Source organism: Falco naumanni, chromosome 4 (assembly GCF_017639655.2).
Source record: "Falco naumanni isolate bFalNau1 chromosome 4, bFalNau1.pat, whole genome shotgun sequence".
Lineage (NCBI taxonomy): Eukaryota > Metazoa > Chordata > Aves > Falconiformes > Falconidae > Falco > Falco naumanni.
In genome coordinates, this window is record NC_054057.1 from 80,637,727 (window position 1) to 80,653,798 (window position 16,072).

General features: G+C 35.8%; 1 protein-coding gene across 5 annotated transcripts in view; it reads left to right on the plus strand.

Annotated features, from left to right (window-relative positions):
- LOC121086374 (transformation/transcription domain associated protein) overlaps nucleotides 1-16,072 on the plus strand; it is a 96,922-nt gene that overhangs the window by 20,656 nt on the left and 60,194 nt on the right. For 3 of the 5 annotated variants that reach the window (XM_040590043.1, XM_040590046.1, XM_040590044.1), the window contains 12 exons: nucleotides 1,106-1,362; nucleotides 2,254-2,454; nucleotides 4,849-5,027; nucleotides 6,097-6,296; nucleotides 7,072-7,289; nucleotides 7,418-7,615; nucleotides 8,299-8,559; nucleotides 9,573-9,734; nucleotides 10,987-11,083; nucleotides 11,519-11,640; nucleotides 12,755-12,925; nucleotides 13,705-13,773. In XM_040590043.1, the coding sequence (XP_040445977.1) occupies nucleotides 1,106-1,362; nucleotides 2,254-2,454; nucleotides 4,849-5,027; nucleotides 6,097-6,296; nucleotides 7,072-7,289; nucleotides 7,418-7,615; nucleotides 8,299-8,559; nucleotides 9,573-9,734; nucleotides 10,987-11,083; nucleotides 11,519-11,640; nucleotides 12,755-12,925; nucleotides 13,705-13,773 (2,135 nt within the window). The remainder of the gene's footprint in view (nucleotides 1-1,105; nucleotides 1,363-2,253; nucleotides 2,455-4,848; nucleotides 5,028-6,096; nucleotides 6,297-7,071; nucleotides 7,290-7,417; nucleotides 7,616-8,298; nucleotides 8,560-9,572; nucleotides 9,735-10,986; nucleotides 11,084-11,518; nucleotides 11,641-12,754; nucleotides 12,926-13,704; nucleotides 13,774-16,072) is intronic. The other 2 variants (XM_040590045.1, XM_040590047.1) reach the window with 1 other exon arrangement.

Here is a 16,072-nt window from a genome sequence, read left to right on the forward strand (position 1 = left end):
TTCATTTACTGTCAGCTGCTTCAGGCTCCATAGTTTTGGCTGCTTCACAATTTCTGCTGCTTGTTTTTCTGCTTTTCATTGTGGGGCTGTTGGTTGGGTTTATTTGGTTGGTTATGGGGTTTTTGGTTTTTTGTTTTTTTGATTTTGATTTTTTAAATTTTTTGCTTTGTTAGCGTAAAGCATTGAGGGGTAAGAGTAATAGGGGAAGCAGTGTTGCCAGGCCATCACTAGTTTTGTGGGGAGGACCTTACAGATGAGCTCTGGTGGTTCTATACTTGAGGGTGTGTCAGTGCACCTGCAAGTGCATAATAAACACAAGTAGTGCCAGTTTGCAAAAAGAAACGGAAAAAACAATCGGGTTGATTAATTGAGGATATGTACTTGTAAGGACTGTGTTCCAGGGATACTGAAGGTGAGCAAGGAAATGTGGAGAACTACTTAAACCTGAGGACAAGCTGGTGGGAACAATGCCAGGAATGTGCAATTCTGTGGTTCCCATCTACAGCTGTAGGGGCAATTTTTATTGTAGTTAGCAAATATGTATATTATTTGTAAATCACTATGTAAAATATATGTCGCTGTAGAAGTGCTAGCTAGGCTTATGAAATATATAAAATCTGGATGGGGAGAAAAATAAGTTGGGGAACGTGTTTAGTCTGTATGGGGCAGTGAATGTACTTGAACTCATTTAATGCTACTTTTCAGGATTTCAGACACTTCAGAAACAGTTTGTTCTGTGTGTTTTTTTTTTTTTTTTTCTGTTGATAACAAGGCTGAGGTTTGGGTCAAATAATCTTTTTCTGGTTTTCATCCCCTGTATTCAAATGCTACTTTATTGAATCTAATATTAAATTTTGGAATATTCATAGATGATTTTTTTTGTGTATGCATGTACCTGCAAAAGCATTTGCTGCATAACATCCTTGGATGTAAGTTATATTTATGGATGATACTGAATTTTGTAAATATGTTATTTAGAGAGCTATAAGCTTTACAGAATTTAAAGATGTCAGGTTATTTTGAATTTAGGAAATACCAATTTTTAACAATAAGCTATGGACTGTCTTTTTCCTTTTGAGTGTATAACACTACCAATCATTTTCAGGACTTAATATGTTGCAAAGTGGCCTTCATAAACAACACATGAAAGACTTGTTTGTAGAGCTCTGCCTCACTGTGCCAGTTCGTTTGAGCTCATTACTGCCTTATCTGCCGATGTTGATGGATCCCTTGGTGTCAGCTCTGAATGGATCTCAGACCCTGGTTAGCCAAGGCTTAAGAACTCTGGAATTGTGTGTGGATAATTTGCAGCCAGACTTTCTGTATGATCACATTCAGCCAGTGCGAGCTGAGCTAATGCAGGTAAACGTGTGGTTTCCCGTTAGACCACAAGAGGTCATTGATTCGCTAAATGTTATTAGAAATGTGTGTGAACCTTTGGTTATAAAAACTTGAAAACTCTGTCATGAGAACCATACAGTTTGATTTGTATGTAAAGGCCAGTTGGTGTTGTTCTGCTAAACTGAGAACTCTGAGAAATTTAAAAGTGAATTAATAATTTCTTCTATACCTCCTGTTAAGGGGTTGAACTTAAGACTTGGGACTCAAATAGCAAGAGTATTACTATGTTTAAGATGAGCTGGTACAGAAAATGATTACAATTCATTAATTTTTTTTAAAAACGAGAAAAGCTAATTACCTTCAGCGTGTCATGATTGACAGCTACATGAAGTCTTACATATACAGTGAAGATGATGTGGTTGAAATTCGGAACAATGTTTTAAATGTGGTTATTTCCCCTAATACAGTGCTTGCATATGCTTTATCCTTTAAATATAATACTTACTTCATTTGCTTTTTATATTTAAAATCTAGCATTTTGAGGTTAATTCACTTCGGCCTTAACTGGCCTGCTTTTTTTTTTTTTTTTCTTTTTAAGAATTCATAATGTTGTTCAATATTAGCCATAAATGTGAAACTTCATTTCAGTGTGGCAAAGATTTTGTAACCGATCACAGTAATCTCATCTAAAACTGCATTTAGGACAACCTTGTTACAAAGCACTTGATTGGTTGCAAATTGAGACTGCTTTTATTCAATATAGATAAATATTTTCTGGGGGTTATGCAGGATCAGTTACCCAGACATAATAATAAGTGTTTTCCTTGACTTTTTTTTTTTTTTTTTACATCACAACTTGAAAAATTATGAAGTGTGACTGGCCTGACCACGTAATGTTTAAAATACTTACAGGCTTTGTGGCGTACACTGCGCAATCCTGCAGACAGTATTTCTCATGTGGCTTATCGTGTACTTGGTAAATTTGGTGGAAGTAACAGGAAGATGTTAAAGGAATCGCAGAAACTACAATATGTAGTCACAGAAATTCAAGGACCCAGTATTACAATTGAATTTTCAGACTGTAAAGCATCCATTCAGCTCCCAATGGAAAAGGTAAGGGCTTAAGTTATTTTCTGTGCTGAGAAACTATTTTACTCAATTTTCTTTTATTACAGACTTTTTGGAAGCTTGTTTGTTCTGAAACCTTGATAAAATATGCGGTATGTCTGCCAGTTCCAGATATGAGTTAATGAATATCTGTATTACAGAATTTACACAATTGAGAAGTAGGTTTTAGGATCTCTTGAATACCTGATTTTTATTTTTTTTTTTTAATATTCCTTCAGTTAGACAAAGAGATTTCTAATTAATCTATGTTGTAATAGAGAAAAATAATCTAAACTCGCTTATGCTTTTTTTGTTCTTGTTTCAAATAATTTTTGAGTTGCTTTACTTGGCAGGTAAAGGATAAAACGTTTTGGAAATGACCGCAAAGAGGATTTTTGCATTTTTACCACATAATGCTCAGTTGAGAGTCTCTGTGTAAAGCAGGTGGATCTACGCTAACTTCTTGCTTCATTTTGACATGCAAAATTAGCAGAAGCTTGCCAACTTGTGCTTTCTCTATTTTCCCTTTAAACCGTTTTATATGTCACCCCCGAAAGAATAGATTTAAACATGCTTTTCCACTTTTACAAAATGATAGGATAGGGAACTAAAGTGGCACAAGTAAATGCTTTCTGTGCATTTTTTTTCACCTTCCTAACTTTTGGTGTATTGCTTAGATTAGGAGCAGAAATCTACTCTAAAACCTCACTATTTTCTTTTTGAAGCGTACCAAAAACTTACTGTAGAAATTCTTCAGAGTTGATTATTATAACAACTCCAGAGATTTGGTTTTGTTTGTTGTCTCTAGGTTGGGTAAGTACCACTTACCGCTGCAAAACCACATTGTACTTGTACTGGCTTTCATCCGACCACGTCAATGCATCACAAGTACTTAGGTCTCACTAATTACAGCAGTCTAATCTGTGTCTTAACTCTTGGGATCTGAAAGTGAAGCTGGATCTGAGTTAATTTGGCCTGTAGTTTTAATACGTACCTTTTCAATTTCACTTTCATAAGTAGGTATGATCTGAAAATAGTAAACAATTTTCTTTACAGGCAGCTGGCTCTATGGCTTCGTACAGCCAACAGGCTTAAAAACAGCTTGGAAAAATGATATTTAAAATGCAGATCAGCTGCTCCTCTGTACTGAAACTGATGACTTGAACACATACAGATACTGTAATTGCTGACATTTTCCTATCCCGCTAGGTTTAATTTAAACCAAGTTTTCTGAAGTATTTATACATCCATGTTGGTTAATGATATGGAACAGTCTTCAGCTTCTTGGTGTTGACTGACAATGTTATCTGTTGAATACTTTGTATCTATAAAAAGGAAATGTCAAATTGAAAGGCGTGGAATAAAGTGAAAATGAGAAATCCATGTTTTCTTTCAGTGCTTTGGTAGACTTCTATGGTCTGTGTAAAACTCATTGTTCTTTTCATTGAGGTGCTGATAAATTTATTCAAACAGTGATGGGATGACAGTTAAGTCAGTGAGTAGAGAGATAGTTTTCCTTTCAAAGAAGGAAAATGCCCACTTTATAGGAAAGCCTTTTTCTGCATAATCCTCTTCAAGCATGTATGGTTAGATTTTATTAACGGTTGATCAAGTATTGAAATTCCTTATTTTGCATGCTCCAAAACAATTCTTACTTTTTTTTTTTTACTTAAAGCTTGTCTCATTTGTTTTTAATTTCTTCCTTTTTTTTTTTGGGGGGGGGGGGGGGGGGAAGGATAAAAAGTGTCTAGCTGTGTTTATGTATATGCAAAATAGAAATTTTCCAAAAAGATGTACCCTCCATTTTCATTGCTTTCATATTTTAGGCGATTATTTGAATTCTCAAATGTATTAAATGTTGCAAAGGAAAATGAGTGCTATTCCCATTAAGTAAATGGTGTTTAGAAGTTGCTGACAGGTACATTTCATCATGTATGATGTGGCTCTTAATTTGCATGGAAAAATACAACAGAGTAATTTGTAAGATAGAACAGTTTTTGATACCATTTATATATGTGTATAAATGCGTTGTATACCTGCAGTGTATGGGGATTATGAACAGCAATTATTGCTGGAGGGAAGGTGAAGAAAATTTTCTTGAGGTGGGGGGAGAGAATGAAGGTGTAACTCACTCATGACTTCAAATGCTTTCTGACTGCAGAAATAAATGTGTCTGCCCTGAAACTTTGCATTTATAAAAGCACAGCACATGCCATAATAGTTTCCAGTCCACACGCTCAGGCATTCTCTGCATTTCTTAATTTAGGCAGTCCAAATTGTACATACTTTTATAGTTACTTTTAATATGTATTAAAGATGCTGTTCCCTTGATTAATCACCTAATTGTAAATATTAAGAACAAGAGGTGTTTGGTTACTGCCTGTCTTGTTTTCATTACAGGCAATTGAGACTGCTCTGGACTGTTTGAAGAGTGCTAACACAGAACCGTATTACCGGAGGCAAGCATGGGAAGTAATCAAGTGTTTTTTAGTAGCTATGATGAGCCTGGATGATAATAAGCACGCATTATATCAACTTCTTGCGCATCCCAAGTATGACAATTCTTTAAACATAAATGTGTATGTAAAATTTATAGTGTCTTTAGAACAACTTAATATAGAGACAGTGGTTAGTCTAGGCAGTGCATTCTTCATGGGATTTTTACCTACTGGTTTATCCTGCTTCCTTCTAGATCACTGCAGGACTTCGCAATAAGAGGGGTTTTGTCAGCACACTGTGTAACGCCAATAACATTTTTTAATGTTTCATGCTTTAGTTTTCTTCCTCTAATCACAGTCCAATGTATTATCTGTTACATATGATCAGACTTCTAAAAATTTTTTAAATTAATTTTAGCTTATTTTATTTAAGTAGTTGGAATATTCTGGTGCTTAATTGTGGTTTAAAGATTAACATTGATTGTGACATTTTGTGTGTTCATCTGACTTTTTACTAAAGTGAAAGAGATAAAAATTGAGTTTCGTTTAGTGACCAGACTGTAGCGTAGTCACACACATAACCTTGTTTGTCTTAGTGTGGGGGCTTTTTATGGAAATTTTTTACATCTTATACAATTTTAGTCATTGTTACTTATTGAGTTTATTGCTTTTAGACAACTTTGACATCTTTGCCCACAATGTGTGTGCTGACTTTGACTTGCAGTGTAGTGTATGTAACTAAAGAATATAGTAGCTTTTATAATTTGGACTTGTTAGACTTGACGTAAATATAGTTTTGCAGTGAATAGGTTTTGTTGGGCAGTGATTTGATAAATAATGTTTCAATCTTTCAAGATTAAAATCAAATGTCATTTTAAAAAAGGGAAAAATGTCAAAATATTGAAAATGACATTCTGTAATTGAGTTGCAGTGTGATGCCTGTATACCTATTATTTGTAATATACATGGCTTCTTCTGAACCACTGCTTTAAATGTTCCTGATGAAATTGAGCTATCCATCATGTTTGAGACCAGTGGCTGACAAAATTAATACGGACCAAGTGAACTGGTCTAGCTCTATCAAAATGAGGGGACAACATGAGGTGAGAATTTAGATATCGAGAGCAAAAATCAAGTACTTCACAGTGCTCATGGTTGAGCTGCCAATACTGCAGTTTAGGATTATAGCAACCTTAATTTTGTCTTCCAGCTTTACTGAGAAGTCCATACCCAGTGTGATTATTTCACATCGGTACAAAGCCCAGGATACTCCAGCTCGTAAAACGTTTGAACAGGCATTGACAGGGGCATTCATGTCAGCAGTCATCAAAGACCTGAGACCTAGCGCTCTGCCTTTTGTAGCCAGCTTAATCCGCCATTACACAATGGTGGCAGTTGCTCAGCAATGTGGTAAGTGGAATAGAGGTTGTGTGGACTGTCATCAGAGGGTGGAGAAGTTTATACTTTTTCTAATAGTAATTTATTTAAGAAAGTCATGATATTGCAGTTGCTTCTTGGTAGATACGTTGTGTTTTGTTTGATGGCTGAATTACATTTTAATTCTTTTGAGCAGTAAAAAATCATTAAGCAAGTTTTAAAAAACAATTAGTAACCTAAAAATACTTCTAAAATGCTACAGCAAATGAAATAATTACAACTTGGAACAGTTTATATTTCCAGAGCATTTGTGTAACTTGATATACACAGTTACTTTTGCAGATGGTCTTTAATTGGGTTGTTTTTACTTGTGGTATTGGAGGACCATCAGAGGAACCAAGTAAAAGTTGGAGCGCTGCTGTGGCTCATATCTATGAATAAAACTTTTTGTTTGCAGTTGTACTGTATGACAAGTAATTTGGGAAAAGACATACTATAAGCATATCACACTTCGTTGTCACATTAACGTAACTTGAATTTTTGTGCTTCTTCATTTTAATTAAATCTTCTTGCAGTGCATAGTTTAGTGCATAGAAGAAAATATACAAGTAGATGTAGTAATTTTTTTCCTTCAAAGTGTGAAGAATGCTTTACAATCCATTTATATGCAAATAGACACAGTCCTTGCTGGTTTTGCCATGAGCTAGTTAGAACAGTAGTAATATGTAATTGAAAGACTGTTCATATTGAAATATACGTTGTTTTATCTCTCCTCTCCCCCTTTTTGTCCCCCCAATACAAATTACAGGTCCTTTTTTGCTACAGTGCTACCAGGTTGGAAGCCAGCCTAGCACAGCCATGTTTCATAGTGAAGAAAATGGGTCAAAAGGCATGGATCCCTTGGTGCTTATTGATGCCATAGCAATCTGCATGGCATATGAGGAGAAGGAACTCTGCAAAATCGGAGAGGTGGCTCTAGCAGTGATATTTGATGTTGCGAGTATTATCTTGGGTTCAAAGGAAAGGGTAATATATTCTGTTTTAAATATATATGTTTAAATGATCTTAATTTCAGCTAATAGAATTTTGCTTCTAAAATTTTGGAGACTACCAGTGAGCTGAAGAAGCAAACTAATACGTTTCTTTGTTTCCAGGCTTGTCAGCTTCCCTTGTTTTCATATATTGTGGAACGTTTATGTGCTTGCTGTTATGAACAAGCTTGGTATGCTAAACTAGGAGGTGTTGTGTCAATTAAATTTCTTATGGAACGACTGCCGCTAATTTGGGTCCTCCAGAACCAGCAGACTTTCCTGAAGGCGCTTCTCTTTGTTATGATGGATCTAACTGGAGAGGTATTTAATGAATGAATTATATCAAATAGTGAGGGGGGGGAAAAAAACAATCTGTGTGAATTTAAGAACAGAAGAACTCTTGCTAATTTTGATTTTACTTAACTTAAGAATGTATTGTATCTGTGATAGATAGGAGTGAATTTTAGTAATTTTTACTTAAACCTTAAGACGAAGTTACAAATTACATCTGTTTTTTCCACATAACTTTGCCAAAGTTGTTGGAATTACACTTGCTTCTTTCAGCGTAGAGATGTACAGGTCACATTCAGATCAGTGAAGGAACACTAGAGTTGCTGTCACTTGCATGAAAAACACTGTGGTTTTTTCTTCTTTCTGTGTCTAGTTTGAAAGCTGTTCATCTTACAAAAAAGCTGTATGTAGTTATAGATACCTAGAGAGTCAGCTGCTTGACCTTTTCTCAGTTGTGAATCATATAGTGACAGTATTGCTAAGGGTTCCAGTGCCTGAGTTTGTTTATGAAATTGCGTTGCGTTGCAGCTCACAGTTCTGGAATGATTGGTGGGAAGACTAGTTGAATAATACGTGTTCTGTTTAAGCTTAAATGTTTTAGCCATTTGCAGAGGATTGATCAAAATCAGATGCCAAGTTCATTGATGAGTAGTGTGTAGATTTCTGATCTTAGATCTGTACTTACTTAATAAAAATGATCTATAATACTTTAGGTTTCCAATGGAGCAGTTGCTATGGCAAAGACCACGTTAGAACAGCTTTTGATTAGATGTGCAACTCCTTTAAAAGATGAAGAAAAAACAGAAGAAATCCTAGCAGCACAGGAGAAGTCTTTCCATCATGTAACACATGACCTTGTTCGAGAAGTAACTTCTCCAAACTCTACTGTGAGGAAACAGGCCATGCATTCATTGCAGGTACTTGCACAAGTCACTGGAAAAAGTGTCACGGTGATTATGGAGCCACATAAAGAGGTGAGTAGAAATACTGGAAGGGAGTTTAAAGCTGTTTACCCATTTGGATTTGCAAAATGCTTTTCTGAGTATGTTTTCTCACAGTAGTGAATTAAGTTCTTAGTGCTTTGGTAGCATGTGTTTGTCATTTGCTAGATTTCGTTGTTCTAAAATACACTGTGGCTGGGGTAGTATAGAGGTTCGTACAGGCTACGCCTGACTACTTAGCCAGTGTTTATAGTGTCTTCAGGTTGATTTACTTCCCAAAATTATGGACTGCTTGTCCTACCACCAATCAGACATAGGCTAGGCCAGGTGGATACTGCATTTTGAACCTCAGTTATGTGTTACTTTCTAAATGTGAGGCATGTTGATGTGTCTTGCCCTATCCAGAAAGAGACTATAAAGATCAAAGCTGGTTGAAATAACTTCTTGCTGAATATTGTTAAAGGTAATAGCATTCATTCTCTTGACAGACAGGTAAAAACATACATAAGCCATAAGGGCCACCACAAGGTATGAAACTATAGGTGTCATTGTTGTAGTTTGGGAACATACAGAGGAGCCTCCTCTAATTCATACCTTATTTTGCTAAAGGTGTTTATGGAGGACAGTGAGAAGTTGGTGTAATGGAAAAAAATTGCATGAATGTTTTAGTTTTTCTGATGTTTTAGGAGCTTAAAATATGCTTGTTTCCTGAGCTGAACATTTGAAATGTCTAAGTCTACGAATTTCTTTGTTGTTTATGACGTTATGTGAAGTTAAGAAGTATCATAGATCTGCTCACAGAGAATATGTATTACATATTCTGTAATGATATGTAATGTAATTACAGATACTGAGTTGTTTTGCTAACTTACTGTGAATTAAATTAGTTTGGAGAAATTCTTTTCTTCTTGCTTAGTGATTTCTAAAGAGTTACATCTAGAACCACGATAGAAACTTGCATCCATGACTAATGACGACTTAGTGGCTAGGTCTGTGGGGTCATTTGAATTGGCTGCTAATTCAGTAATCTAAACTATGCTGTGTAGGTTCTCCAAGACATGGTTCCTCCTAAAAAGCATTTACTTAGGCATCAACCTGCAAATGCCCAGATTGGCCTGATGGAGGGAAATACATTTTGCACAACCCTGCAACCCCGATTGTTTACAATGGATCTAAATGTGGTGGAACACAAGGTTTTCTACACGGAGGTACTTTCTTTTTATGTTGTCATATTTTAATGTAGATACTTCAGTAGTGATGGTGTTAGAACTTTTTGTTAAAAATACATATTTTTCTCTGTATATTTTAAACTTTCACTGAAATGTTAAGAATTTACCTTTTGAAATGTGAGCTGAGGTCTGCCTTTACCTACGGTGTAATAGCTCTGAGCTAAGCAGGGTGTTCTAATGTGTGTGAAATATATTAAATGAACTTTGGTGTTACTCCTAGTTTAGTAGACCTAACTTTCACATTTAGGTCTTATTTTATGTACAGTGTATTTCTTAAATAAGTTGTTGTACCACCAAAACATAGATACAGTTTGTTAAAGTTTTTTGCATCTCTAACACTGAGTAAAATCAGGTATAAAACTAGCATATAGATTTAACTGAGAGAAACTGTCTAGTCCCTTGGTTTCCTAGCAGTCTTGTCCAGATGTGAATTTAGAAGGTCTTTGATACCAACAGTAATAGCAATTAACAAAGCAGGTGTGGGGTATAGTTGTCAATGCAGAGGATCCTCTGGTTTTGACTTAAGATGAAGACAATGTGCTGTAGGTGAAAAAATGTCTGTAAAAGTGAGAGTGATACATTGGTATTGTGAATGTGAGTGTTAAGTGTTCTTGAGTATAGGTGCAACCTGGACATTGTCAACTTGCATGACTTTGTTTCAACCTGTGCAGTGTTTTATATATATATGTGTGTGTGTATGTGTGTGTATATATATATAAAAACCCATATACATATATTGAAAATACTCGCCTGCAAAGAGGAGAGCCTCTGGGCAGTGACCCATGAGCTTTAGAATTCATGGAGACATTTTCAGCACGTTTTCTCCCTATTAATCTCCTTCTGCCCTCTTGCCCTGCTCCTCGTATTTGCAGTATTATTACTGCCATTCAGGAGGCAAGTTTTTCTGTAGACCTTTGATCGTATGAGCAGCCTGTTTGCAGATAGACCACCTAGGTATTGGCCAAAAAAATGCAATATGGCTAACTTTTGCCTGACTTTTCTGTGTTGGCAGTGCTAATGGACTCTCTTGCCTCTGGATAACCACCAGTTTTCAGGGGGACTTATACCCTACTTTTGAGTATAATTTTGGCCTGTTGGTGAAATTTGGAGGTTGATTACTCTGTGTAAACTTGGCTGTTTGAGGAAACAAGACTCAAAATGTAATTGATAATACTGTTTCAACCATGTTTCACAGTGCTATGCTAAAATGATTGTTTATTTTTTTCCCTAGTTGCTAAATCTGTGTGAGGCTGAAGATGCTGCCTTAATGAAACTACCTTGTTACAAAAGTCTTCCATCGCTTGTACCTCTTCGGATTGCAGCCTTAAGTACGTAAAACTTCCTAAACAAAATTTGGTGTGTCTTTGTGAGAATGGGCAGTCTTCTTCCCAAGATCAGCAGAAAACTTGAGCGCTTGAAGACTGATGACTGCTCTCTAGAGGACACAGTTTAATGGAGAGAATAATGGGAAAGTATCGCTGCTTTCTTAATGGCTAGTATTTGGTTTCTGAAATGAGCCCCAAATATTTTTAGACTAATTATGTTATACAGTGTTAAGAAAACTTTAGAACACTGTTAATAGAGTTTCCATTCTTTTACTGTTTTGTGATGTCTGTTGCTTTTGGCAAAGCATGCTATGCTTTAGCTGTCTGTAATTTGAGATGCAATAAAAGAAACTTAAAGAGAAGAACTGTAGAATTAGGGATTTTTCCCCCTCTCTTTTGAAATTAACAAAGAGAACAAATTTACTTTGATATTCGCAGATGCTCTAGCTGCCTGCAATTACTTGCCTCAGTCGAGAGAGAAAATCATTGCTGCACTTTTCAAGGCACTTAATTCAACAAATAATGAACTGCAGGAGGCAGGAGAAGCGTGCATGAGAAAGGTTAGTATATTAAACCAGTGTTGCTTTTGAGGCCATTGTTCTCCCTGCTTTACTTTCTTGTTAGAAAGCTTCTTGGGAAAGTTCTCTATGGGAAATAATGGCTGCTCTGTTAAGTTTTTGTTAGTGACACCAATATAATTATGTTTTGGTCAGATGTGGTTTTGGGGGGGGGGTTGAACTTAACCGTAAAAATTTCTTCTGGTTGAAATTAAGCATTATAAGCTCTTGGACAAGGACCATGGTAAGTCTTTTAATCTTTCCATCTGTCCCGTCTTTTGGTCTTTCTGTTTGTTGGGTCTTTGTAAATGTATCTTCTTTTCTAAAGTAAACAGTGTTGGTCCTTCCTAGCAGTTTTGGAAATGTGCATGCCTGGCTTTAGTGTAAAAGCTTTTCTCATGTTTCTTTTTTTTGTTCCCAAAAGAAGTGGTAGAAACTTCATAGTTGGTTTTGGAAAAGTAAGCAATACAGCAGGATTAGACTCTGCATCGCAGTATGGCAGTTACCTTAATGAGCAGGACTGGCTGTACTGGTTAAGGTCAGAATCGGCATCCTTGTGTGGTGCTACATTACACTATCTATTCTGTGGATGCTAGGTTATTGTGTTAAAAAACCCTGGAAGGATGGTGAAAAGGATATTCTCTCATCGTGGTTTGTTGTCCAGTAGGTATGCCTAATTCTTGTTTAGCAAGTTTTTAATACCATTCTTATAAATACAGAAAACGAAAAAAAAATATCCTTCTGACCTCCTTGTAATGATGTGTAGATTGACTGGCATATAACAGGGAATATTTGCTCTGTTGCCTTCAGCCAGATTCACAGGCAGTTCTTAATAAAGTGGTGTTAGAGCTGTAGCAGTTTTTCAATCCATCTGTAATTAAAATCTCCTACTTGATTATTTTATGGAATAACCTACTGTGTGTCAGAAATGCTTAAGTGCTTCCCAAATCCATCTTGCCACTATATGTATTTCGGGCAATAAACATTGTTTAAACTATTGCATTTTAAAAGTACAAATGAAAAGAAGAAAAATCAATTTAGTGGAATTACTTTTGTGCAAGCTTCTTAAAATAAAGTCCCCTCTCCGTCTGTATCTTAATCCTGTACTCTCTTGCAGTTCTTGGAAGGAGCAACCATAGAAGTTGATCAAATTCATACACACATGAGACCATTGCTTATGATGTTGGGAGACTATCGAAGTCTGACACTGAACGTTGTGAATCGTCTGACATCTGTCACTAGACTTTTTCCAAACTCTTTTAATGATAAATTCTGCGATCAGATGATGGTAAGCTCATTCAAGTTTTCTTTAGGTCTTCCAGAAGAACGTTTTTTTTTTTTTTTTTTTTGTTTTGTTTTGTTTGGTTTTTTTTTTTTTTAGCTTACATTTGTATTGTCGAAGAGTCAACAAACAATTCAGTACTGGCTCAGCGTATATATTGGAAGTAAAAGATTTTTGTTTCACAGTTAATAGAAAAAAAATATCCTTTTAAATATTTTGACTTAATTTCTAAAGAGCTGCTAAACCAGAAAGTTAGGATACCTTTTTTTTTTTTTTTTTTTTTTTTTTAAGCGAAGACTGATTATGCTAAGGTCTGCTTGGACAAATTTATCTTTAAAAAAGGTGCCAGCAGCATAATATACTAAGGAAACCCTTGAAAATATATTTTACTTCCTAGTGTGCTAATTATAAAGTGGTGGAAGGTATTGCCCTTCTTATTCGCAGTTTTTAAGCTGTGTATGTGAATTCTTTATCTGTTTGCAGTGATATTTAAATGTTTAAATGCATACATATCAAGCAAATAATTACAAATTGTAAGTCTATCAGACTTCAGATTTTTCTGACTTTTAATGTACGTACTCTTTTAACCCCTACTTTCTTGAATATGGAGAGGACTTTGCAACAGTGAACTCTTTAATCTGAGGGAGTGAAAATAACTAATCATTTTGCCTTTTGTTTCCTTCAATTGTTTCTGCCTCTGTTGCTGCTTTTCTTGTAGCATATGCTGTCACTTGCTAAAATAGAACAGTATAATAAGAACAATACTAATTATCCTGTCTTTATAGCAACACCTGCGTAAATGGATGGAAGTTGTAGTTATTACACACAAAGGTGGACAACGGAGCGATGGAAATGTAAGTTAATGAATGCTTTCGTGTGGGAAGACAATAAATAAATAGTATTAATGTTTTGGAATTACAGAACTCAGTTGTAAATATTGTCATAACTGATTACACACTTATGTTTTGTTACAAACTAATGAACTTACATGTATATTGAGTATTTGATGCAAATCTTAGCGAGAGGAGCTTCTTATCTGCTGACAATGGTTACTTTCAAGCCTGTTCCTTACAGGTTGGTGTGAGAACAGCTCAATGATTTTTATTTTTTTTTTTACTTAGGATTTTCTGCTTAGAAATCTGTTCTTCATTGGAATGGCTGATGAGCTCAGCAGCATAATCCCTCTCTTTTCACTAATATGTTTGATGTTCATAACATAGTATTCTGACAATTATACAGAATAATGATATAATCCTAGTTAATTTTAAATCTAATTTTTGAAAACCAAGTTCAATATTTACCAGTTAAAATCACATTAAAATCTCTCTCCTATCCGTACTAGTAGCCTTAACGGTGAGCTGTGGGAAGCTGATCAATTTTCTTACAAATGGAAAATAGCACAGCTTAATGACTACACTGTGTGCTCTTGGCAATATGGTACTGAGGGCAATTCCTGCTTCAGTGTAGTTTCACGTAGATTACCGGAAGTCCCATAATTCTATTAAGATTTTATTAATAACTTACATTAAGTGTTGAGACTTATTATTGACTAGGAAAAATTGGCAGGAATTTTGTTCATGTCTTTGTTTTTCAAATTGGAATGAAATTAGATTGGTGTTTTATTTCCCTCAAAACATGGAAATGGCTTAATGGCTTTTCAGTACTCTCTGCTGTCATTGCAAGGAGAGCTTTTAAATCTGAATTAGGTCATTGCTTTGTATTTGACCTAGATGTTCTTTAATGGAGTAGAATTTGTTTCTTATGTTTTTAAGTCAAACAGAATTTATTCAGATCGGAGTAGTTCTAAGGCCTTCATATTCTTATTTTGGGATTCACTTTTCCTGAAATGTGGTGAATACAGATACCTTGCAGATCTTTTTATAGCAATAGTCTTTTAAACCACAGTGTGACACCTCCAGAACAGTTTTTAGTTGTCCCTAATTCACATTGAATTGTGAATTCTTCTGCTTTTAATGTTTTCTGTTGATGTTTTATATGTAGTTGTGTGTTCAGTCTCCTCTAAACCTATAATGTTTTCTTAGTGTTGGTTTAAAACCTAGGTATGTTGAGGGTGAGGTGCACACCAGACTCTTCAGAAGGAAGCTACTGTCGCATCTTGAGAGAGGAGAGAAGTCTATGGAAACATTTTCAAATAGAATTGCGTGACTGCAAAGCTGATTTGAAATACTACTTTTTTCCCCCAGTTGTTGCTCTAAAGCTTCCTTAAAAATAAAAACTCTAGGAAACTGAAGGAAGGCACAGACAGTGTGGTCTTAATACCATTGCTGTGACAGTCTGTGTTTGTATGTCCGTATGTACAGTGTGCTGTTTCTGTAATTGTACCTTCTAAATGTGGGAAAACTGGGATGGCGGAACTGGTGGTCAAAGTTGCTGTAGCTGGCCTTTCACATACTGCAATTTCTTTTTGTCCATAGTGAGATTCAAAAATCTGTGGTAATCACTTAAAAGCAATGTTGGGGAGTGTACTGGAGTAGGTTTCATCGTTCAGACTGAGTGAGTGAGCGATTAGATCTAGGAGACAGTAGGCATGCTGTGGAGAATGGAATTGGTCAGGAAAGCCTTGTGTTTGCTAGCTGAAATGGTAGAGAACACTGTTACGATAATTTTTTTGATGTAAAGTGTTTTCATTTTTTTCCATTGGCACTTTATGAAGGTGCCATTTGATGATGCTGCTGGTGGTGGTGTGCAGTGCTCCAGCACAGTGCAGGCAATGGCTAGTCGGCAAGGCTGCTAAATGAAACATTCCGAAAGTCTGTGGAATGAGTTTTCACACGTAAATGGCAGTTCTAGGCAAACAAAGAACTTCAGACATCTCTGTTAAAAATGCTGCATTATAATTAACAGCTATTGTGAAGATCCACATTGATGCCAGAATAACGAAGTTCTTCGTTCACCTAAATAATTTTGACAGTCTTACTCTGTTCCTGAGCTGTAACTGGGCTGTTTAGAGAAATGAACAAATTAAACCAGAACATATTAAGCAGCGTTTAAGATTTAATCCATTTGCTCAATGAATGAAATCTTTGATTTAAGTCCCTTCTTTTTCTCTTCCCTGTCTCCCCAGGGAAAGGCGTTTTTTAGGTCATGTCTGGGAATTGACAAAAGTTTTGAATAGTTGGTTGCCTCTGACCG